Source organism: Montipora foliosa, chromosome 1, assembly GCF_036669935.1.
Source record: "Montipora foliosa isolate CH-2021 chromosome 1, ASM3666993v2, whole genome shotgun sequence".
Taxonomy (NCBI): domain Eukaryota; kingdom Metazoa; phylum Cnidaria; class Anthozoa; order Scleractinia; family Acroporidae; genus Montipora; species Montipora foliosa.
Window position 1 is genome coordinate 32,418,758 of NC_090869.1, and position 26,063 is coordinate 32,444,820.

Genomic DNA, 26,063 nt, shown 5'->3' on the forward strand with positions numbered 1-26,063 from the left:
GTATTAATATTATAACATCCACGCGTACCACACGTATGTACCGCCGGGATGTACCGTCGCATTTCGCTTTTCACCCCTATGTACCCATGTATATCCCGCTATACCAATGTGCATTTTTACGTTTCACGGGAAGAAGAGAATGCTGTGAGAACGAAAAGAAAATTTTTACAACACCGGAATTGCCTCGAGATTTTATCGCCTAGCGCTCCTTCGCAATGACGTTCCATCATGTGATTCCTTCATGACAGAAACGTGACACAGTAATGGTCACGCTCGATCATGATCACACAACACACCACAATTATTACTCCTCCATGCCACGTAGACAGTCGTTAAGGGAAAATCCTGTCGGTCAAAAAGCGTGCGAGAGACTCTAGGTTGCGGACAATTCTTTCCGAACACAAAACATTACAATCGCGTGGCAAAATGAATCGAAACGGAGAGCAAGGTTAGTATATTATGTAAAGGGTTCGATTAGAATCAGTTAGAATTCATTTGTGGTACATCTCGGCCAACTTCGGTTAAATACGCGTTATTGGCCTGCATCAACGGAATCATCCGTTTCGTTTATTTCTGAGAATTAGCGAGCATTTCAAAATCACTTGCGTACACATAACACCGCCCGTTCATTGTAGCAATATGGAGAAATTTGCAGACACATACATGAATGTACGGTAGGTATGTTATTTTTTTCAATCCTTCGATTAGCCATATGGATTAGCATACTAAATGTTTACTTCGTTATGTAACTTCTTTAGTGACGTATCAATTCAACCTAAAACGAAACGTCCGTACCAACAATAAGACTAATTTCGCATTTAAGTCTAAGCGCTGACAGTCTTTAGTGACATATCAATTCAACCTAAAACGAAACGTCCGTACCAAGAATAAGACTAATTTCGCATTTAAGTCTAAGCACCCATTTCAAAAAGTTGCTGGTGAACATTTATTAAGTCTAAGCACCCATTTTAAAACGGTTAGCTTTCCATAATTGTGTGACTCGCATGTTGACTCGCAGTCATGGCTCGCACACGTGCACATTGTCCTAACTCATTGATATCTCTCAATGAACAAACGTGTCAACACTACGCTTATGTTAATGACCAAAGACAATTAATGCATCACATCCGCTGTGATAACGTTTCGTCTCCTCATCAAACTAATATGCCATGCCATTGAGGACTATTCTCATGCAAGGGCATTTGTCTCGAAACATGGAGCCACCATCAGTTTAATTTAGCTCGTATAGCAGCTTACACTTTCAGTCTGACAGATCCAATTTTAAATAATGATAGGAAACGAACTAGGTTGACGTAGTCCAAATTAAAGATGGATTGAGTTAACTATTTGTTTCTTTTCTGGTTTCGTTGTTGATGACGAGGTCTTTAATAAGTGTCAGAGGCACGCCCCAATGCAAGACTGTTAGATTTCGAATAGAGGTTTAATAAAGGTTTCGTTCTCAGGTCAATAATCTTACATTGAAGTTTTTTTTTTTTAACCTTCGTGCAATATTGAACAGCCATTTGCTTTCATCATAATATCATCGTACAGTACAAGCAGTGTGGCCCAGTGGTTAGGGCGCTTGCCTTGAGATACGGAGATCCCGGGTTCAAGACCCGCTCTGACCACTCGTTGAATTTGATCCTGGTAATCCCTGGTTCAACTTTCCAGCTGCACTTGTAAATAGCCAACTGGTTTGCCTCCGGCCAGTTGGGATTCTTAACAGTTGTAGTTGTTGTGTTCTGTTGTTTCGTTGATTCATTGGCCCTGAAAAGCCCCTATGGGGAGAGGCCAATTAAGTATGCATGTATGTATGTATGTATGTATGTATGTAAGCGTGTCCAGGAAGCAGAGCTCTCAAGTCTCACGCATTGAGCGTGAGTCTCACGCATTTCGATGCAATCTCACGCCGACACGAGCCTTTCTCACGCATTGGCACTCTTCTTTGGCGTTATATCCTCGCCAAAATTCAACTTTCGCATTTTGTGTTTGTTTCACATCTCATCGTTGGTCTTAGCGATTCGGCATTCGAGTTTCACATTTCGACATGCGAATTCGAGTTTCATAATTCTACATTCGAGTTTACAATTCTACCTTCGAGTTTAACAATTCCACATTCGACTTTTGCTTTGCGACATTACTCTCGCAAGCTCTACTGCTCATTCATCATTCAACATGCAAGTCTTACCATTTTATGTCTGTTTGATAATTTTTTGCATGTCTTACTTTTCACCTTCCGATATGCATGAAAGGAAAACCGCTGCACATACGCTGGAGCGAAAAATTCGTAACGCAGTGAATCAGATACTTGCAACAAGTTTAATTAACAGGTGAGGACGGACTCTCTATTTTCGAATTCCCCATAATACACTTTGTTTGCCCCCCAAATTTTGCATAAACCATTGTTTTCAAATGCTCTTGGGAATATGCAGTGTCCCCAAGAGCATTTGAAAACAATAGTTTATGCAAAATTTGGGGGGCAAACAAAGTGTACTATGGGGAATTCGAAAATAGAGAATTCAGAGGTAATGAAATTCGCTCCCCATTTTGATACACAGCGTCGTGGAAGACCACAATTTGACACAAGGGAAAACAAACATACTTTACATGCTCCAGCACTCAGCAACGTCCCCTTTGACTTATGACTGGTTTTGCTTGCGAGGCCTCATACATCATAAGCCCTTTTGAAACAGCGCGACTAACCCTGCCACATATTTGCCGGAGAATTAAGATCACAACACCGGGAACTCCGTACCCTGCTCTTTTTCGAATTGTGTGTCGGAGTTTATGAACAAAGGTTGTGATAATATGGTATGGGGCCTACGGTTTAGAGGACTTCAGAGTCCTTATTCAAGAAGTCTCGAACGTCTAACTTTTTGTGGATGTAATTACAAAGGAACGGCAGCAACTTCTCCCCAGTGAGTTATTTAAGTCTCTGCAGTGTTTTTCCCGCCGGAATTGAACTCACGACCTCCCGCACTGCCTGATGCTCAACAGGGCCAAATGTTAGCGAACTGGCCGCGGTGCAACGTGTACAGTTCTGGGGATTTTTGAATCCTTCGTCGAGAAGAAGAGGTAAATGCTGTTCCCTTATGTCAAATTGTGGTCTTCCACGACACTGTTAATAAAATTGGGGAGGAAACTCTATGACTCTTGGTCCTCTTGATTGAGCCTCTCCTGTTAACTCGTTGCAAACTTCGCCAAGCTGGCGGATCATTTCATTTATTTGCTAATGATCCGTGTAACGGCCACAGAAATCTTCCATTATTTTCTTTTTCTTAACCGCGTTTGATCTAACCCTTTCTCCATAGAAAAGTGGAATTTCCCAGAAACATCCCAAAACTAATCCATCAACCCATTGGATTTGTTATGTTTTTCCAGGGAAGTAAGATTCACTGCGTTACGTATTTTCCGCTCCCGCGTATGTGCAGCGGTTTTCCTTTCGAAAGGTAAAATCACTCATGCGTATATATCCATGCATATCGGAAGATGAAAATTAAACCATGCATAAAATGATCAAACAGACATAAAATGGTAAGACTTGCATGTTGAATGATAATGAATGAGCAATAGCGCTTCCGAAAGTAATGTCGCAAAGCGAAACTCTATGTAGAATTGTGAAATTCGAATGTAGAATTGTAAATTCGAATGTAGAATTGTAAACTCGAATGTAGAATTGTGACTTATCATGTCGAAGACCAACGATGAAAAGTGAAACAAACATAAAATTTTGGCGGGGACATAACGCCATACCTCCGCACCCCCTTTGAATTTTTTGGCCCCTCCCGCTCAAGAAACCCTGGACACTTGCGCATTTTGCGTAATCTCCAGCAAGTATCTCACTCTTAGGAAATTTTAAGACTTGAGAGGTCTGAGGAAGGAAACGTAAACTTGACGGAATTAGGCTGGATGTGACACAGCAATATTCTTGATTTCGTCTCATCACAGGAGGAGGGAGTGACACGTTCTTACCGATCGCGCGAAAGTTTCCGACTGCTTACGACAACATGGTCGACTTTATAACTCTGTCAAATGTGCTATGCTTTCTGCGTTTTGCTCGCTAAAAGTTGTATTGCAATTTTTTTGTCCGTGACATTCTCACGATATGTCGCTCGGTCTTAATTTTTTGCATGACAAGTAAATACCCGAGCACTTCCGACATTTTCACAATGGCCTCTGCTGGTACGTGCCCTTAGTCATCATACATCATTGATGAGATTTGTGTTATGTTCTCACTGTTGTGCGTGCTCACTTATCAAACATGTCGTCTTGCAGTCTAGCAAGATTGTCGGCCAAAAGGTCTTTGAATTTATTTTTACAATCTCGTCGCCTCTCTTTAGTAAGCCTAAATGGAAAACTTCCAATTTCAAGCAAGGTTCTCACTGGAGAAACGATGAATCCGCACGTGAAACAGATTGAATATGCGGTGAGGGGAGCCATCGTGGAGAGGGCAGGAGTTTTGGAAAAAGAATTAGCACAGGTGAGCTGAGGTGTTTCATGTACTCTGAGTAATTGTTTTTCACAAAAGCTTAAATACAAGCCACAATGTACGAATAAAATGAAATTGACGATGTCGAAATCAATTGCTTTGAGGTTGTTCAGATTAGTTTTATAGGTAGGCAAGTTTCATGTAGCCAAAGTGATCAATTTTTCGAAAATAACCCTGGCAATTTTTTCTTTACACGGTCAACTTTGCTTTGCACTGTATTTTTTTCATCTCCAAATGGCTCTAAAATGTCCTTATTAATTCAATGCGAGACAAATATTTGTGGTCATCTTTTGTGTAATCGTTGGTAAATTTCCGCCAAAAAGCATTGCGCGTTTTTTAGCTTCATTATTGGTTGCTTTTTAATTTGATTTGTTAACATAATATTAAATCTGTTTTGTCTGGTATGCGTTAATGTTTATACGCAAATATTGAGTGTTTAATTAAAGTGATTTTTTTCCCTGTGATTTTTTCCCATGAAAACTGGGGGTGGGGCAGGGGAGTTGCCTCATAATTCCTTATATAAAGGTCTTGTAAGAATCAATAATTGTATAGCAAAAGAAAATAAAAGAATGATAAAAATTGCAATGACTTTATGTCGTCTTTATCAAATTATGTAAAGTGTTAAAAACAAGTGGCAAGTATACATTCAAAATGAAGGCATGCCGAAATTGGTATAAATAAATAAGGTATGGGGATCAACCCATACTGTACTTTTTCAGAATGGAGTTTGCTTGAGTGTTGAGTTTTGTTCATTTCTGTCAGATTAATTAAAAGCATTTTAGTAAATTGATGTTGTGCTATTTTTACCGTGTCCTTTAAGACAAAAAAGTCTTGCTTAAGATTCCATGGGCTTCATCGGATTTAAGTCCCTCTCTGACCACTGGAAATCACCACTGGCCAAAACAGAAGTTGAGTCATGAATGTCCAAAGCAAAATTCACAAACAAAACTAAGTTTGAAAAAATTACAACTTACATGTAGGTATTAGTTTCCCTTTAAGAATTTTTTTGTCGTCAGTATGTCTAATACTGTATGAGCTGTACAAAGCCACAAATTAATTTTAGTCCTTTCTATTATAGGGAGCTAGCAAACCATTTGAAAAAGTAACAAAAGCAAACATTGGAGATGCTCATGCTCTTGGAATGGTTCCTCTCACGTTTCCTCGTCAGGTAATTAATATTAGTTAATTTTTCAAGTCTTGCAGACAGATGCCTCGTGGCTGCTTTCTCATCTGGGATGATCATTCACATTGAAGATCATTAATTTTAAATTGTTTTAGAGTTACAGTTTCAAAATGTGACTTTTTCTCCATCAATTTCCTGCTGACTAGCAAAGGCCTCCTTTCTTTTGCATTCACTGGGCTAAGGAGTGCAGGAAAAGAGACTATTGCCATGGGTGGAAACTCGTTAATTTTGTTGAGCATGTACAGTACCGCCTGGAAGTATTGACCCCTTTACCGCGTCATTGCCGCGTCACCCTGACGCGACTTTCCCTCGGTATTCCCGCGGTAGGCCGCTTTTCTGCCGTGGGAAATTTACGGCTAGGCTCCAAAGTTGCCGCGAGAAAGTCAACCGAGGTAAACCCTCGGTAATTAAAATTCCGCGGTAGAGTTGGGTTTTCGTTGACTTTGTGTTTCGATAAGCTATTGTAGATTGTAATGTTGAGATCCCAACGAACAACAGAAACTGAACAAGTTTTGGCTGAAAATTGCGAACAGCAAAGAGGGTTATAGCCGCTAATCATGCACCTTGGTTTCCTTTTCCTTTTACATGCGAAAAGAATATCCGTACTGTAGCGAGATTCCGACCACATTTGAAACCTTCTTTGAGACATGCATTTGTATTTTGATTGCAGTGATTGTTTCGAGACTTATGGTGGTCTATTCATTCGAAGGTTCGACGCTTGTCCCACTTGCGTGGACTTCGCCGTCATTTTATACATTTAAGTTTATGGAGAATATGTCCGCTTGTTTTCTGCAGCTTAGCGCACGGAACATACATTTTTTCATTTATTATTTCGATATCCTGCAAACAGGAGAGGGTTTTGACAATATTTACAAACTGAAAGCTTACATGTTCAGGATGAACGGCTCGAAAACCTTGCGTGACCAAGTTACGTCTTCTTGTGGTTTCCTACTGCAGTATTACTTTCTAAGGTTGGTTAGTGTAACAAATCACAAAAAAGAAAAACACTCCAAGGAAAGAACCCACGATATCAAACCCCTGAAATAGTCGAAAATTTTTTGATGTAGACTGAAAAGATTGTTTTCGTGCTCTGGGTAATCATTGGTGCATATCGGCGTGGTTATGCAAATTTATCACGAGTGGACGCCCGCTGCGAAAAGAGTTGCACGTGAAAGCACAACGTGAACACTGGAGCAAAGATGGTTCGAATTTGTTTCGCTTGCTGGTTTTGCATTTGTTAAAATTCGTATGCAAACGATGAGCGTTCAGATAAGTAAGAGACTTCTTTTCTCCACTAACTACAGTCTATTCTTAAATTTGTTTTCCATGCGTAATCAACATGCTGCAATTAAAAAATATTTATGGAATTCAAGGAGACTATTGCACGACTGATAAAACAACGCGAAAATGTATTTTGCTGCAATTGCTATATAACAATTTATTGCTGATGAAAAGCGATGAAAAAAGAAACCATTTTAAAATTATTCGTCGGTACGTTTGGTCTCAAAATAGTACCGACAAGGGCTCCGATGCCTCGGAAGAATGTTGCGATTAAAATTGAAATTTGACAAGTTTAACAATAATACAATGTTTGTGGAAGGAATACCTGCTTTTAACCAAAATGGCGATGATAAAACGAAGACAATCGCACAAGTTTGAATTTCAGGTCTCCAAACAAGATAAAGTCAGGCTTAGACGAAAAGAGATACAACTGAACCTTTTTCAAAACCAAACAAATAATTTCTCACGCACACATAACAGTATTACAACCTGGAGAACAACGAGTGTTGCGTTGGCTGGATAATCAAGCTGTCGCTTACACTGTAACTTTAAAGAAGTCTTCAGTTTTACATTATGTAAAGATTATATAATTTGAGTCCTTACGTAAATGGCACACTTTCTCATTTTGATTACAATATCTTGCATTAAGAATCGATTCTTCACACCATGAGATATAAAATTTCACAGTCTTCAGCTTATTATACTAGGGGTAATCGAAGCTTAGGCGAGTGCGTTCGATGTTTGTAGGGCGGTACAGGTTTGTTACAGGTAGCAAATGAGGGAGGAGGGTGGATGATTCGTGCGATAGGAAAATTTTATTACAGTGGAACTCCCCCGGCCCGATACAACGATCCTCGATATAACGATATACCCGGTATAAAGATAAACATGCTATGTCCCGGCAAAAGTTACAGTAAAATGTATGGGACAGAACCCCGATATAACGATCTTCAATATAACGATATTCCCGATATAACGCTGAGTTCTTAGCGTACCGAGCGTAAAATCTTCCCCGATATAACGATATTACAGCATCAGTACACAGATGCAACTTCAAATGTTTAAGTTTTGTTTTATTTTGTTTCCCTTTTACGATTCATACCACAGACTTTGTTGTGTAACCTTGATAACGTCTAATGCTTTGCAAATTGTGAGTCATTTGATACTCATTACAAGTTTAATTAAACAATATGTACAGTAGTAAAAAAATACATGTTAATTTTATCCCGATATAAAGATATTTTCGGTTATTTTAAGGCAATATCGTTATATCGGGAGTCTCGCTATAACGATACCTCGATATAACGATCTAATTCCACTGTACTGCATCTATGAACATGACAACTTGTTAGACGTAATCATTAACTGAAAATTGCCCTAAAACTGTTACTTGCAAGTCTTTTCAGCTTGTGGTATTAAAGACCTAAGATTACTTAATTCTGTGCTGAACGCTGGGACACAATAAATTCAGTTTGTTGATTTCAATGCCGTAAATATCACAAGTCATGATGAAATGGCACCGACGAGCGTCATATCTCGGTAGATTTACTTTGTGGCACAACGGCCGCCAAGCTTAACAACTCTGTTGATTTACTTTGTGGCACAACGGCCAGCGAGCTTAACAACTCGGATGATTTACCGTATTTACCCGTGTATAAGTCGACCTTTTATGGCCTCAAAAGAAGCTCCAAAAATCGCCCTCGACTTATACATGGGTCAAAGATTTCGAGCCAAGTTTCAGCTAAGTAATTTATTCAAAATTAACATCATAATGTGGTCTTTGGGCATAACGAACGCAGTGGACGAAAGACTGAATGTACTTAAGCAATTCCAGTTGAAATGAAAAAGGATTTGTTTTACTTTAAATGTTGAAGATACTCACAAGCACAAATATGAGATAGACACTGGAAATTTTCGTTTTCCAAAGGCGGAAAGCTCTAAAAAACATACTCGTTTCTTCAAATAAAACGCGATCCTTCCATGGCTTAATAACCTGGCGCAATACCTCGTGTTTGCGTGCAAGCATGATCGTCACTCGTGTTGCCTGAAAATGCTGGTTGGTAATGATTGTTTTTTATTCTTTATACGAACCTGGAGGATTTAAATGCTTTTGCAAACTTTGTATTGTGTGGTTTATGAGTTTTGTTTCGTTTGCCATGTGAGAAATTATAAGTCAAGCACCAATTAAACCTTGCACATTTCGCATCGTTTTTGAAGTTATTTTCAAAGATTAACTCCTGCTTCTGTGATGTTGTGCTTATCCTCTAAAGCCCTTTATCCTTGAACAACGAAACAGGTTAGTTTGAGGTTTACATGTTCGATTTTCTGAGAACTTTTTCGAAATTCAAGGACAAAATGCCGGCACATACAACAACCGCTGAAGCACAAAACTATTAACCGCTTGAGGCCCTTAATTTTTTGTGAATCCACAGTTCCAGAAATCGAAGAATGCAAGATTAGTAATCCCATGAACATTTAGCAAAGAAATTAAGAAATCAAAAATGGGGGGTCGACTTATACATGGGATCGACTTATACACAGGTAAATACGGTCCTTTGTGGCACAACGGCCGCCGAGCTTAACAACTCGGTTGATTTACTTTGTGGCACAACGGCCACCGAGCAAAACAACCCGGTTTGATGCAAGCGTGAGGAGTCGCACACATTTTCCAAGGACAGTGACGAACCATGCTTAATCCAAAGTAAAATTTTACCGACTTCAGTTAACAGACCTTCAGCAATCTTTCAGCTCTTTTCAACGATGAACGATGGAAGATTATCACACCTCACCAAACGCTAAAATAATGAACTCCGATGACGCACGAATCACCACGTGCGTTAGTTAGTCAAAGTGAGGCAAAACGTAACCAAGCTCCTCAAAGCGAGGCAAAAGTGTGTCAACGACGAAAATGCAATCTCGAAAAAACTTCCCTTACAACACAAATTAGGGGTTGCGTTCTCGTACCTCGAACGCAACAAGAGCAACAGATCATTGTTCTTTCCTGCGGCAAGCCTCGTCTTTTCTCCCGCGGCAAATTTCCCGCGGCAAAGTGCACCTCGGTTTTACCGAGGGAAAAAAATTTGCATACCTCGGTGCTGCGCGTCCACTACCTGCGGCAAAGACGAGGTATTGCCTCGTCCCTAGGGGTCAATACTTCCAGGCGGTACTGTACGGCAGTTACTTAGCGACCAAATCCTCACATGATACTTCATGTTGTGTGGGCTCACTAGACAACAGCAACAGGGAATACGCCAGACACATCGGGCCCAAGTCACGGTCAGCAAACATACATAGTTGTATCATGGGCATGCAGTTTGAAGAGTGCTGTCCAAGGTTGTGGATCAAAGTACCATATTTATTCACTTATAAGGCGCACCATTTTTCACGAGAAAATATGCTTGTTCGATGAAAATCTGCTTAAAACTCGGGGTGCGTCTTATAACCGAGTATTTTCGCGCAACGAAATATAACTTTTCCAAATTTCCCTAATAATTAATGCTAAACTGAAATAAATACCTAAATAAATACCGGTAAATGAATAAACAAAAGACAAACAATGTTGATCATCGACTTCATCTGATTTGTTGGTTCTAAAAAGAATCGGGTGGCTCTGAAAAGAACCGTTTGTGTGAAAGTTCGGCTGAGCTCAGCTACTCGTCATCCTCGGCTGAGCTGTCTGTCTCGAACTCGTTGTCAATCGGCTCTTCTTCATCTTCTGCACCGTAATTAGTAACATTTGGAAGCAAATTGTTGTAACTACAGCGACGTGGTCAACAAAATTTCCCGTAATTCTGGGTGCGCCTTATAACAGGGTATTTAAATGAAATTTTCATTTTACTTACTAGTCTTCGAAAGTTTAGGGTGCATCTTATAACCGAGTGCGCCTTCTAAGTGAATAAATACGGTAAGTTAACTTTCAACCCATATGCATGGCAGAGGTCTCTTTTCCCATACTTATGAGCCAGCATACAGCTGTATGTAGAAAGAAAAGAGTAGCTTTGCTAGAAAGGAACTCCATCAATAGTATTGCTGGTAGTGGATGTGTTTTAGAAACTGTACCAAAACCGGCATCCCATAAAAAAGAATCAAGGGAGAATCAAGTATTGAAGGCTAAAGTGAGAATCATAATGGAATGTGGAAAACTAAAACTGACTCTTGAATGCAAACGACTTACATGTATTTATTTTTGGAGCTACAAGCTATGGATGTTTTGCTGAACAAAACGCTAAGAAGAACAAGATCACTCATTACCCTTGAGCTGGAAACATACCAGTTTTCATCAAACAAATGTTACAACATACATGTAAACATTAATCCCATAATAATGTAAAAATAGTACGAAAATGTCTGTATTAGAAGTGACAACAAATGCTAATATTGGAGAACTTCCCAAGATAGCAATATCCTGCCTTTTATACAGGCCTTGATTTCTGCTGAGGACAAATTTTTGCAAGGCTATGGAAGAGGGGAGTGTCGCCATGCGTATATATTTTGGTTTGCTTTAATGTATGGAGGTCTTGACTACAGTAGCATATTATTGAGATACTGTCAATACTATTTTCTTGTTCTATCAGGTCATTGCAATGTGCGTGTGTCCAGAACTTCTGGAAACTTCAAACTTCCCAGCAGATGCAAAAACTAAGGCCAGAAAAATACTGAGTCATGCCAAGGGTTATAGCATGGGTAAGACTTTGACTTTTCTTCATATGGATACTTGTTGTGCATTTTCTACTATTTTGATTTACTTGCCATATGTCAGTCATTAGATCTTAGCAAAGATCGGCCCTTCCGGCCATTTTCCCATGGTCTGTTTTTTGGTTGTTGTCTTTTCTTTTAGGTGCATACACAGATTCGCAAGGTATTGAAGGCATTCGTAATAATGTGGCTAAATATATCAGCAACCGTGATGGCTATGATGCTGATCCCAGCACGATTTTTCTCACAAGTGGAGCCAGCCAGGGCATAACGGTGAGGCAAAAATTTAGGTTTTCCTGAAAGTATATTGTGAGTTTTATGAATGCTAGGGGTTACTTTTCAGTCTAATTGTAACTTTTCTATTCACGTTTAAAAACTTAACTGTATGGTATATTAGAAGACATATAAGGAAGGAAGGAAGGAAGGAAGGAAGGAAGGGAATAGCCAGAAGAATGTTGACCATCTTCTCAGATCTATTGTCCTACCAAAAATTACTTACCGGTATACATGTATGTAGTGGTCTTTCTGTGTACAGTTCAAGTACAGTAGATCAGACCTAATTGTTGTTCACTGTTTCTTGAAGAGATGTTACAAACGGCACCATGTATCAGAATTGATTAAGAGGGACATAGTTTTTCAGTGAGTGATTAGTTAACCCATCATTTGACTCCTGGAGGTTCCCCACTGACGAGTAAAATCATCTGGCATTAGACAGAGTAAAATACTAAGTATGGCCGGTTTAGGTGTCTAAGGGTTAAAGAGCTTTGACTGTATTCTCCATCTACATGTATTAAAAATCTCCTTGACAACTTACATTGTAGGTAAGAAAATTAGTCGTTAAAATTGGTATGTTTGACTGATTGTCTTAGTAACTGCAAGGCCAGGATTTACACAAACCTCATTAATAAATTGAATATATTGTTGTTTCTTCAAGGGAATTTTGAAACTGCTCCAGACCGGTATCAACACAGGAAATGACAGAGCTGGCATAATGATTCCTATCCCTCAGTACCCCTTGTACTCAGCCACACTGTCTGAATATAATTCCTACCAGGTACATGTAATTTTATCATTTACAACCTTTTTGTGCATCCCGCAGAAAAAGGTCCTATACGGTAATTCCAAAGTTGACTAGATTTATAGCCCTGCCCCTCTTGATCCCCAATATTATGTTAACACACTTGATAATATTTATCATTTATTATCCCAAATATCTTTAATTAAACATCAAGCAATTTTAAAACAGCATACATCTTCCATTGTTTGCTGCGTGTCTGTTTTTGACAATGGCAATTAAGGAAAACAATTTCTATCAAAAATGAAATTTGACCCAATTTACTAAAATTGTAATTTTTAGCTAGGACTGTGTCCTATAATTAACTTTCATTTCCTGCAAGAAATTTTTAGAAACTAGTAAGTCTGCTTTAATTATTGTTATATGTATTAAACAAGGACATACCTGTACGTGTAACTCAATCTCCAGATGAAATTTATTAAAACAAAAGGTAATAAAACCAATCAAATTGCAACTTAGGGTTAAACATTGATATTTTGCTTTTCTTTAGATCAATTATTATCTTGATGAAGCCAATGGATGGAGCTTAGACATTGGAGAACTGAGAAGAGCTTTGAATGAAGCAAGACCACACTGTGTTCCTCGTGCCTTGTGTGTCATCAATCCTGGCAATCCCACAGGTAATTTGGAGCCTGTGCTTGTGGGCCACCTAACAGTAGGCAGATTGATTAATGGCAAACTTTAGACTGAAGAAAGAATAAAACTACATGTACCAATATGCATTTTGGGTTCTCAGTTTAGGCCCCATGAAAAGTTTCATTGTTCAACTGTTTGTGCATGATCAGAAGAACTCAAAAAAAAAAAAATCAAGGCTCTAACCAAATGTTCCCTAATGGTACTGAAGAACAGTAAACTATTCTGCCATCTGAGCTTGAGAATTTTGGATTGTGGGAGATTTAAGCTGGGGATCTGAAAGTAACAAATGTTAACTCTCAAGTGATGCAGTGGTTTAATAAGAGTCGCAGACAGCTAGTTTCTTGAATGCAGAAAACTTTCCAATTCCTAGGATTTTTGGAGTGCTACTGTGTCATAATAAAACCCTCTTTATACATGTATCTTCAGAAGGAAATGGTTTAGAGGAAAAAAAAGTGCTATTACAGTACTTTGCTTTTTGCCCTGGTCTTAAGAGCATTTTAAAAATTATATCACCATCAATTCAGAGTTAGGGGATTTTTAGCTTTCGAAAATGACTTTTTGACCTGGACAATGTCAGGAATTTTGAGACATGAGCTTCTCTCATATTTGCCTTTTTTAAATTATTGTTAGGTCAAGTACTTTCCTATGATAACATCAAGGATATCATCAAGTTTTGTCATGAAGAGGAACTTGTTCTACTAGCAGATGAGGTAGATGTGCCTTAAGATTACAGGCTGTAATTACCGTATTTATTCACTTATAAGGCGCACCGCTTTTTAACGAGAAAATATGCTTATTCAATCAAAATCTGCTCAAAACTCGGGGTGCGTCTTATAACCAAGTATTTTTGCACGACTAAATATAACTTTCCAAATTTCCCCTAATAAGTAATGCTAAACTGAAATGAGTATGTAAATATGTAAATACTGGTAAATGAATAAACAAAAGACAAACAACGTTGAAATTTCCCATCATTCTAGGTACGCCTTATAACTGGGTATTTAGGTGAAATTTTGAAATTGGTTACTTGTCACAATCATCTTCGAAAGTTTAGGGTGCGTCTTATAGCCGAGTGCGCCTTATAAGTGATTAAATACGGTAGTGAGAAAAACAATTCTTTCTAGTTTGAAACAACGGTATATTGTCTCCTTTTGCTCTAGGTATACCAAGCAAATATTTATGGAGAGGGTCTGAAGTTTCACTCATTCAAGAAGGTTTTGAGGGATATGGGTCCAGATTATGACGAATTTGAACTGATCTCTTTCCATTCAGTATCAAAGGGATTTCTTGGAGAGTAAGTACTGTACATATACAATGTATGTGATATCTGCAATTATTATTACTAAAACAGTGGATAGTGTTGAACATGCACACTGATTGGCTACTCAAATTCCGGATATCTTTTGCTATTCACTTCAAAGCAACCCGCACGGAATTTGCACCCGAAGATGTTGTAATCTTTGCAGGAATAAATCAGTTAAAATCGTCTTTTTGTGCTATATTATCTCACTGTTTTAGTATAACTAAAGCAACTATTCACCTTGAGCAGTCGGTGGCAAGTGGTGGATACCCACCACTCGCCACCTCCACTTTAGTGAATAGTTGTTAATTATTTGTTATTATGATGGGCCATAGATATACACTGTAACCATCTGAATACAGGGCTAAATTCAGAGCTGTGTGATTTCTTTATCACTTCTGCAAATAGGATCTGACTGGCTCATGTTGGGTAACAGGTTGGGAAACACTCTGAGCCAAAAATTTGGGTTTTTAGGGAGTGATATGGGTTGAAACCCTGAAAGAGCCACCTGCTTTGCTATGGGCTTTATTCATGACAATGAATGACATTCTTAAAATTGATTGTCAAAAAAATGTTAGGCCACATGTAATAGTCATTTAAATAAAAGCAGAGTAAAGTCTCTGCTTACGAGCCAGAAGGCCCATCAGGCCGGCACTTATCTCCGGTCTCATTAGGATGAAGCGACTAGGAGTATTTCTACTCCCCCCTGGATGGGATGCTAGTCCATCGCAGGGCTACCCCCAGCATTTCGCCGGTACCCATTTATACACCTGGGTGGAGAGCTCTAGGCACTGTGAGAGTAAAGTGTCTTGCCTAAGAACACAACACAATGTCCCCCAGCCAGGACCCGAACCCGGACCACTCGATCCAGAGTCAAGCACTCTAACCAAGAGGCCACATTGCCTCCCAGTCATTTAAATACTTCATCTTAAATCCAGCATTTCATTATACAGTACTGTACCCAGTGCTTGAAATTAAAAAAAAAATTCAGGTTGTTTCAAAAGCCAGGCAACTAAACCCATAAATTTGGTTTCCCATTAGGAAGCCCCCCAGGCAGTGTTAAAGTGCAATCACAATGGTGTTGGAGCTGGGTATCCCATAGTTCTAACCATGCACCTGTGGCTTTTTGGGTTTTACTAGGACAGAACTGATTAATTAATTATTGATTGCCGGAAGCACACAAAACTTTGATTGACATTTTGGAAGAATTCATTTAAGTGAAATAGGCTTATTTCAGTTGTTTAACTTAACCAGTGTCAGCAGTTTTAAGCATTGTTGTGTTCAGTTTCAAGAGTTTGCAGTTTACGCAAACCCGCCAAAGAATCGAATAGTTCTATCATTGATTATCCAATACATGGTCACTTCTGTCAACTTTGAAGTCGGCGATTCTCCAACTGTTCATTGGGGAAATCTGGGGGAATCTTAGTGATTTGTCGCTTGCATTTTCCTATCTGACAATTATTTTTTTTGTAAAAGCCACAGATATTCAAAACATGGGAAAATGCTCAGGTGCAGCAAGTTAATAAATTATAATTGTTAACTTCACAGTACTATCGGACATCGACATTAGAAAATTAAGTCCGGTGATGCTCATGTAATTCGTTTCCTATTTTGGCTGGGTTGTCCGATGTTTTTTCTTTGGGCAACCAGGCTTTCCATTTAACCAACTGGTCGCCCAGTGAACTTTCTGGTTGTCTGCGACGACCAGATGACCACCAATTTCGAGCACTGCTGTATGATAATTATTTTTGGAGAAATAAGTGTTCTTCCAGTCTGTTATTGTACCATACATGTCGTTGATTAGCAAATGGTTACATGTATATGAAACTGTGACAACTTCAAAAGGAACAGCAGTGTTGTCAAATAAATGTTGTTCACATTGGCCACTTAAGTTTGTACAATCTTTTTTTTAGTTTCACAACGTATTTGCAAATATTTTGAAACTTTTGATGTATTGGTAATTGATTATGTACATGTACATGTATGTTCATGGCCAAAAAAGGGAACAAAATGAAACACCGAAACTTGTGAGTTACATAACAACCATCTCCATATATCTACTAGGCTCTCTTCTGGCATTTAAGTTAATCATGCACAAGCATGATTCAAAAAAAAAATTAAGGCTCTAGTTCAGGAGGAAGCCTTCATTTTTCAGCTAAAGCCAATAATTTATTGGTCATTTTATTTAAACATTAATTTAAGATGTTAGTCCAGCTCCTCCAGAACATGCCTAAATTAATTTTATTCTATAAACACCTGTGAAATACAAGGTGAACTTTCACACAAAAACATGATATCTTCACATGTGAAAATAACAGGTTATTTTCACACGTTAAAAGATCACCGCTGCTGTGGTTACATAATAAATCACACCATTGTTCTATGTTCGGATTACAAATAATATTAAAATATTTTTCAACACTTGAAGAGAAATTTTGTATCTCTGCGCAGCCATGTATATCCTCTATATTACAATATAATTATGTCACTTGAATTAAAAAAAAAAAAGGTAAAGTAAGTGTTTTCTCCTTTTTCCAAGTGTCGTGCTTACCTGAAACTATCACTGTCACACTTTCTTAAATTGCTGTAGGGCTTTACCATTTTTGTCAATATTTCTGCTTACATTAATTTTGTAAATTTGCCTCCAGATGTGGCTTCAGAGGTGGGTACATGGAGGTTGTTGGGATGGATAGTGAAGTTAGGTTCCAGTTGAAGAAGATGATTTCAGCATCACTGTGCTCTAGTACCACTGGCCAGGTGAATGTTAATTAAGATGTCTCCATTCTATGTACCATAAAAACTTGTGCATAAGCCGCACTCGTAGATAAGACACACCCCCAAATACCAAGCATGGATTTTGAGAAGAATATAAAAACTTAAAAAGCAAAATTCTGGCAAAAAATGTTGTTTGTTCGCAGTTGTTCATGATATAAATCAAAACTTGCTGAAATATAATGCCATGAATTTGCAGCAATCTTAATCAACTCTTAAAAGCTTTTTAAAGCTTATCTTTGAGGGATTTCCCTAATTCTTGAGACTGGCAACAGTTGTCTTCATTGTTGGAACACACAGTTGAAGTAAAAACAATGAAATTTGAACGAAAATAGCATGTGTGGAATGATAGAAAACATTTACTTATAGTAACAGTCATTTACAGAGGGACGGAGTCATATTGTAATCGATCAGTGAAAAACATGTCACTAAATGAGAGTTTTAAAAGCCCATGGACAGACAGAAAAGGTGAAAAGGTTAATGATGGTGCTTTCAAGGGACTTGTTGTGCTTCAATTTAATCACTGTTGCTGAAAGCTCTCTTGGTAAGTAAGGACTCTGTTTGATATTTTTGCAGGCTATGATGGATTGTCTTGTCAGTCCCCCTCAACCTGGAGATGAGTCCTATGAAACATATCTCAGTGTAAGTTGTAACCCTTCAAGTTAAGAACTTACGTACAAGATAACTAGAACATTTTCAGTGCCAACCACACTTTGAAGAACAGTCAAGCCATTCCATCCCTTGAGTAACTGAATCATTAAACTTAAGAAAGTTTATCTGTTGATGAAGATTCTTAAGGTGGCTTACTACAGTTTTCTGAAGAAAAACCCATCAACATTTTTATAAAAAGATCTATCAGTCGAGACAGTTTTTCAGTTATCAGAATAGATGAAAATCACTGTTTTTGCAATTTGCTAAAAACCTGTTTGACAGATTTAACTATTAAATTATTTCCATACATGATTATTTTTTTCTCATTAAGGAAATCCTGAAATTTTAAGGTTGGGTCGCAGGGCTAGTTTTTGAGAAAAAGCCCTTTGAAATGTCTAGTTTCCAGTCCCCCTACAGGAGCTCGGTCACTACATTTAGCATTTTTCCCTGATTTACATTATTTTATTTGTCAGTTAAAATTACATTTTGCATCATTTGCAGTGACTAACACTTTAAAAAAGACATCCTGTTGCTTTAATTTCACAATTTCAAAATCTTGATCTCCTTCGGAAAACTATTAAGCCACCTTATATAACCACCATTATACACGGTAGAGTAATCTTCCTGCAAATTTAAAGACCACTTTAGCTAATTTAAAAATGAAACTTAAAATAGCTGCTAAATAATTATACCCTCAGTGATAATGGGCAGTTTAAAGTTTGCTTCTTAGTGGATATTAATTAAGAGAGCATTCAACTTGGAGGGTTGCAAGTTAAGGAATTTTTTCTTCAGTGTAAAGCCCCTTCCTTTTCCATTTTGAACTTCTTTTGGTCTCCCAATCCTTTTTACAGAATGATATTTAATTACAGTGCCATAAATGTTTTGTGTTTTCGTTAAAGATTGTTTTTCCACACCTCTGCCTTTTCGTCTAAACATCCAAAATGTTGATGTTCTTTTCAAATTCAAGCTCAAACCAAACACAATATCTTTTCCCTTTTTAGGAGAAAACAAAAGTTCTTCAGTCACTTAAGGAGAGAGCCAAACTTGTTGCTGAAACATTTGACTCAGTAGATGGAATTCAGTGTAATGAGGTCATGGGGGCTATGTATGCCTTTCCACGCATTTTTCTGCCAAAAAAAGCACAAGAGGAAGCCAAGGTAGTAGAGTTAAATTATACTAATTGTTATTAATTCTATATAATACCAAAATGTTCTGAGGTACTGTAAAGCCTTCCACCACTTAACGAGCCCCATTGACAAGTTAAATTATTTAAAAAGCATCTGGCATTAGACAGAGCAAAAGCTACACATGTATTTCTCAGGGGGCAAAGGGTTGTAATATATAATAGCAACCTTAATGTCCTTCTGCCAGGTTGCATAACACCACCTAACTTTAAAGTGCCCCTGTGACCAAAAAATCAATTCATATTTTTCTTTGGATTTCAAAACTATGTTAACAAAACGCTAAGTGACCCACGTTTTAAGCCTTGATTTCAAAAAGACACCTCTTTATTTTAACTGTAATTTTCCTATTTAATGATCCGCCATTACTAACATTATGTTCTTGAGAGAGCTGGATCGAGGAGAAAATGACGTCAAAGGCTCACTAGTTTAAGAATGCAATACGTGTGTACGCCGCAGAATTAATATGCAGCACGGGGGTTTTGGGCTTTCAGACTTTTAAACTCACGCTTTGCATATATATAATAAGCTGCGTTCACACGCTGAAATTTTAAGCTAGTGAGCCTCTGACGTCACTTTTCCCTGGATCCAACCGTCTGAGGTCCAATCGGTCAGTTTTGAACGTGAGTAATGGCGGACCGTGAAATCCAAAACTTACACTCAAAGTAAACGGCCTTTGGATAAAAATAAAAACTCAAAATTTTGCCAGTCAGGTGTTAAGCAAACACACTTTCAAAATCTGAAGGAAAAAAGGAAGTGGTTTTTTTGATCACAGGGGCACTTTAAATGACCACAATAAATAAACAACTTGGGGGCCTGGGTGCCTAAAACATCCAGGGGCTTCACTATTTAGTAGCCAGTTCCTCTTTGGTGATTTCTCCAATGGGCAAATCATGGCAATTATCTCCCCCATTTAGAAGGGAAAGGAAACAGGCACCTGTCACTCAGAAAAAATCAATTCCTTTTGTTACTGGTAAAGTAACGTTTATTACTGTGATGATAAAAATTTTAAGATACAGTTATGTCCTTTAATTCTATAGAGAAATGTCAGAACCCCATACAAACATTTTCTCTGCTCTTAAAATTCTCACAATTGCTTTAAACGAACTACCCATTTTCAAAATTTTGCAAGTGTCAAGTGAGCTTGACATACTATGAACTTGACCTTAACTCCTTGGGAAAAAACTGCTAATTTTGTTGAGAAATCCTTGGTATTTTATAATTTTTACAGTATTTGAGTAGAGTTTTGTTTGGATTTGATGAATATCATCTCTTATCATCCTAGGCTAGAGGTATGCACCCAGACAGTTTTTATGCACTTGAGTTGTTGGAAAAGACAGGGCTGTGCGTGGTGCCAGGAAATGGATTTGGACAGAGAGACAGAACATTTCACTTTAGGTTAGAAATAAATGAAATATGAATTTTTCTGTGAATTACACAATACAGTTGTATTCATTTTAAATGATGAGCATGTCATGAATCTGGCCTGTGGTAACATTAAAGTACATGTTCTTGAGTGCTAAATTAAGCTAAATAAGGTGATTAGCATACAATGTGAAATGGTGAAAAAAATGGGCTTACCTTGAATGGAAGAACTTGAAATCTTAAAGCCATCAGTAACAGTTGGCCACTTTTAAGGAGGGTTAGCCTGTTTTTCATTTTGCCCACTGTTGTGTTGTGCTGTTTACACTCCAGGAGAAGGTAGTTTGATGAAATTATTTAATTAATACAGTACAATGTATCTCAGTGGTACAGCATCAAAACAAGACTTGGTAATACAGTCAACTCTCCGCTAACGGACACTCTTGTAGGCGGACAGCTACATGTATACTTGCAGACACTTTTTTCAATTCCCCATTAATTTTTACCTTCCAGTCAACCTTTGTATTTACACATTCCCACAAGGGGACACTCTCTAGTTAACGGACAGGGACACTTGAAAATTAAAATTGGATTTTTCTTTTGTTTACGCTCTCTCTTAAGCGGACACCCCACACCTAATAATTGACTCTTGGTAATGAAATTAATTTTGTCTTTTATTTGCAAGATATGTACCAACAAACCTATGACTTTTGACAGAGCAACAGAACAGTGGGGTCGGTTTTGTCAAATGTCCATTTGTCCGCGGGAAACCAAGCTTCCTGTTTGTTTGACATGAACAAGCTTAGAGTCAAAGATGTATTATTTTGTAGTGTCATGTTATGGGAATAATTGTCGTAAGCGGACAGCTCTACTAACGACCACTTTTTCCAATTCTCGAAGGCGTCGGCTTACAAGAGAGTTAACTGTAAGTGTGCATGCAAGTTCGTGGTTTCCGAGATTCATACTGTTCTGATGAGTTTACATGTATTGTGCAGAAACAAAATAAAACTAAACCATAGACATTTTGACAACCTCGCATTGTCATTTTTGAAGTGGGCGACTGCACCAAGTCTTATTAATTGAATGGTCATAACTTTGACAAGTTCCTGTTAGGAACACTCAGATGTTTTTGCGAGAATTTGAGTCATCATCGATAATATCTCTTTATAAACCATTTACTGCTTTCCAGTGTCAAAATAATTATCTTATAGCCATTGATGAATGGCTTGGGGCTCAAAGCTTCCTTGCTTGGACTTGTAGCACGATACACATGTACATTAGTGGTTGCTCAAATATATTTTCCAATATCTTTGCAAGCTAATGACGGATTTCGTTCAAATTTTCTACCTTACTTGAACAGGGATTGTTGTTAAGTGATATGTTAAAAAATTATCATTTGGAAGAACATAAGAACAAAAAAATCTTCAAAATGCAAGAAAATAGTTACAAAATCAGCGTGTAACGCGTAACAGCTAATTTGCATGAAATAGTTAAAAAAGTAAAATTTCACCCTCAATGCAATCTATTTAAGAAAATTCAACAGAGCAGAAATATTAAATAGGAAAAAATGACACTATACGCAAAATTACAGTTCTCCACATTTATTTTACAAATAAAGAGAATTATAATTCTAAGGACGGTTGCCCTTTAGTGCTTGTGTAACGCTCAAGGTCCGACAGCGCTCCATGCCTTACAAATACCAGGCTAGCGACTTCCAAACGCACCTACAAAAGAAGAGAATTTGTTTGAGTAAAGTTCATAACATTGTTTACCATCGAGTACGAAAGGTTTTCAATGATCTCAAACGGCGATGAAGAAATAAAGAATTTTCGTGATCGGAAACAAATCTGTTGCGTACTTTCGATTAGTAAAATTGAATATTACTTACCCACAAGAAAACCTGTATCTCAGCCTCTAGTTACCAACCGTCGCCGATACACAGCTGCAGCACAGTTCACTTACTGGTCTTCAAATCCTGCTAAATTTTATAGTCTTCAGTAGGCTTAAAACGAAGAAATTCTACAAACAGTGAATCGGAAACATATTTCCAGTTGAACTCCACGTGTGTTCAGCGTAACGATCAAATTACAACCACGCTCGTAGCAGAAAACGTGCCAAATCAAACTAGAATTGAAGACACTTTCCAGCCGAAATCCACAACAAACATCGAAGGAGTCCTGTGTAACCTCTCCTTAGTATCTTGGGGGGTGTTTATATAACAAATCAGGGGCAAAAAGCGGGAAAATATCAGAGGTAAGTGGACGTGACGATTGCGTTACACAATAGTGTACAAGGACTTTAGAGATGAATACTGAGAAGAAAAGCATTTCAAATGCTGAAAAGGTGGAGGGAATAAAAGATCTTCAGGGCTTAAAGGCCTCTCTTTTGTTAGAGAGAACATCACTGACATGAAAAAACTAGACAAAAATGAAACAGCTTTTGGGCTTGCTGGCACTTTGTGACACCTTTGTGGGGAATTAAAGAAGAAAAGAAATAATATTTATTAAGTGCCTTTGACTGTAAATGAATAAATAATTGCCTCTTTTTAGTATACATGATTTAGAAGTAGTTGTGTCAGTTAAGTTTGTTGTATTTTAGCGATAATAGTCATGCTAAGCAAACCAAATAGTCAGATGCCACGCCCAAAAAGGATTCTGGGTAATTTCTAAAACAAGCTGTAGACAAGAATTATACCCTGAAAATTTTCCAAATATGTTTCTTTGATGTTAATTACTTAATATCTGGCAAGTAATGATGATTTGGGGATATTTTACACATTTTCATGAAAGTGCTCTATGTTACACTGGTGTACATGTGTATCGTGCTACAAGTCTTGGTGACAAACATTAATTTTGTCTCTCATGGTGAGGCTGCAGTTGCTCAATTTTATTTTCATTAGTCTACTATGTACATTGTATGATAGCCTGCTTCAGATCTGTAGGCTGAAAAAAAAGTGTAGAAGCTGCAGCTGTCTACAGAATACATCAGAAAACTGACTGCAGGTATTTTTTCATTAAACATTTATTTCCCTTTCAGATTGACAATTTTGCCTTCAATTGATACTCTGAAACCTCTACTTGAACGCTTCAAAGTCTTCCACCAAGATTTCATGTATACATACAGGGATGAAGCTAACTGAAGTCTGTGAAAAAGATACATAAATGGGGCAAGCACTGTCAGTGGCTTTACAGCAAATGAATTTCGTCAAAGTTAATGATGCTGAAGAGGTTAAGGAAAGGATACACGAAAAAACAGCAGTTCTCTGATGTTTACTGGTTCACAATTTAACAATGGATGAGTGGTTGTTTGTTGACAAGGAGGACTTTGCCAAAAGTTGAGACATATTTGCATGCACGGCAAGTTGATGTACTCATCATTGTATGGACACTCTAATCACATGGCTCTGTTTCCAAGACAGTACAGGTGCTGAAAGACTACAGGATAACTGAGTTCACTTCCTTGTTTTCTCCAGCAGTTATTTTAATTATTGCTTTAAATAATGTCAAGCATAATGAATGAGGTGATTGCAATTTTGGACTCCTAATCTCCAGCTAAAGTTAAAGAATGTGTCACAAATTTTCTGCACCTTGCTTAGGACTTTGCTCCTCAGTGGAAAATTTAAGGCAAATAAGGAAAAGCAAGCAGGGAACCTGAATTTAGGACGTCTTATCCCTCCCCTGCCTGCTCATCAATTCTTTTACTTAATAAAGAGGCTGTGTCACAGCATTGCAAGTTCTTTTTCTGTTGTTTTACCATTTACTTGCATGTTCTCACCATACAACTTAACACTAACTCATAAAATAACTTTAAACAGCTCAAACCAAAGCTTCATGAAGAAAATTTGTTTTTCAAGCATACATGATTCAAGTTACAAGTAACAGAGATCAACTTTGAAAAACTGTTTGGCTGAAGAGTTTTCAAAATCCCCAATCACAAACCATTTTAATTTTCTTCCATTTATCTTTTTGCCAATCCCTGCCTCCTTTTGGATTTGCAGTGTTATTCAAACGGTCCCTCAATGTTGTAAGGGAATTATTTTTACATTTCGCTTTCAAGATTTGGTTGCCAGTTGCCAGTCGCTGAATACACACTGTAGTTGGCTAAATTTCGTGACACAGTCCCTTTAAGACTAAGGTTTTGTGAGTATTTTAACATTGTAAATGTAAATGCGTAGTTTATAGTGGAAGTGCGCTTAGCTATCAAGGTAGTTCACAGACACCCCACTTAAAACAATCTGAAAGAAACAATTCAAGCTTAACAGAAACATGATTAAGAAGGTCCCCAACTGGCAGGAGGCAACCAGTTGGCAGGGTCAGCCAGGGTTTTTGGGTATACGGTATACAGGGGCTTTTAAAATCAGGTATACGGTATATTGCAGCTTAAATAAGGGTATTTGGTATATCACATTCTTTGAATTTCAGGTATACAGTATACAATGCTTCCATTAATTTTGGATATATTTGGATGAAATTTGGGTATTTTGAATCCGGGACAACCGGAAACAAATTCATACCAGAAGTCAGAACGGGATTTTAACCTGGGGCAACCACATGCGAACCCAATGCCCTAGCCACTGGACCATAACTTTACAGACTTTCAAGTGAGTTCAAACATCTTGTGTTGCTGCTCATTTACTCCTTGCATAGATCAATTCGTTAACCCATTCATCAGGCATTACATGTACATACTAAACAACAAAACACCAAAACATCAATGTATGACCCCAAGATACATTGAGTACCAACCAGTAAAGGTTGGATTTTGAGATTAAATATTGTTTTACTCCTAAAATGTTGTCTTAATCCTAATCTTAATCACAATTAATTAGGGGCAGTAATGTTTTAGGGCTAATTACATGTAGGTGTAAAACAATATTTAATCTCAAAATCCAACCTTTGTCAGTTAGTGTTCAATAGACCTCTTTTGCAATGGCCATCACATAAAATATTCTTTTGTTTTAATTCTAAGCCTTTCTAGCCTCACTATTACGAGGAAAATTCAAAAGAATATTTGTTCCAAAATGAGGGCAGTAGGTCTAATTAACATAAATACAAAGGAATGTGAAGGGTGCAGCTATTTATGAAAGTGGTCCATTTACATTGTATGGCTGGGTCATATGTGGTGTTTTGGTGCCACGTTTCAGTGTTTCGCTGTTAAGTAATGCCCCCGTTCATCCCTGAAGCAGTTCCAATGGTTTGGCATTTGACAGAGTAGAATTTAAGTCTCACTCTTTATGACTGAAAGGGTTATAGTAGAATGAATGTAATTCATTTCAATTAATTTATTTTTTAAAACTGCATCCTGTATTTAATGACGAAAAAAATATAATATTGTGAATAGTTATCGTTACATTGTTTTTTATCCAACGAAAGTGTTATCAAATGGTTTTTTACACCCCATACTCTCATTATTAAACTTGTTTGGTCAGATGTTTCAAT

At 37.8% G+C, this 26,063-nt stretch overlaps 1 protein-coding gene and 1 long non-coding RNA gene across 3 annotated transcripts; one reads left to right on the forward strand and one right to left on the reverse strand.

The window, feature by feature from the left end:
• The first annotated feature begins 279 nt into the window (after positions 1 to 279).
• Positions 280 to 25,071, forward strand: LOC137996799 (alanine aminotransferase 2-like). 2 transcript variants are annotated; one of them, XM_068842385.1, is made up of 14 exons: positions 280 to 448; positions 4,341 to 4,480; positions 5,568 to 5,657; positions 11,528 to 11,636; positions 11,791 to 11,921; positions 12,583 to 12,702; positions 13,214 to 13,343; positions 13,990 to 14,069; positions 14,520 to 14,653; positions 17,308 to 17,416; positions 18,008 to 18,073; positions 19,084 to 19,239; positions 20,549 to 20,661; positions 23,662 to 25,071. In XM_068842385.1, the coding sequence occupies exons 1-14, from the start codon at positions 427 to 429 to the stop codon at positions 23,762 to 23,764; spliced, it is 1,503 nt and encodes a 500-aa protein (XP_068698486.1). In that variant the 5' UTR covers positions 280 to 426; the 3' UTR covers positions 23,765 to 25,071. The 2 variants fall into 2 exon arrangements, with proteins under 2 accessions (XP_068698486.1, XP_068698494.1); XM_068842393.1 differs by lacking the exons at positions 280 to 448; positions 4,341 to 4,480; positions 5,568 to 5,657 and adding an exon at positions 6,820 to 6,945.
• LOC137996821 (uncharacterized) lies at positions 22,211 to 22,814 on the reverse strand. The gene is made up of 2 exons (XR_011122385.1): positions 22,514 to 22,814; positions 22,211 to 22,349 (listed from the first exon to the last, which is right to left on the reverse strand). It is a non-coding gene; the product is annotated as an uncharacterized lncRNA (long non-coding RNA).
• Positions 25,072 to 26,063: the final 992 nt, after the last annotated feature.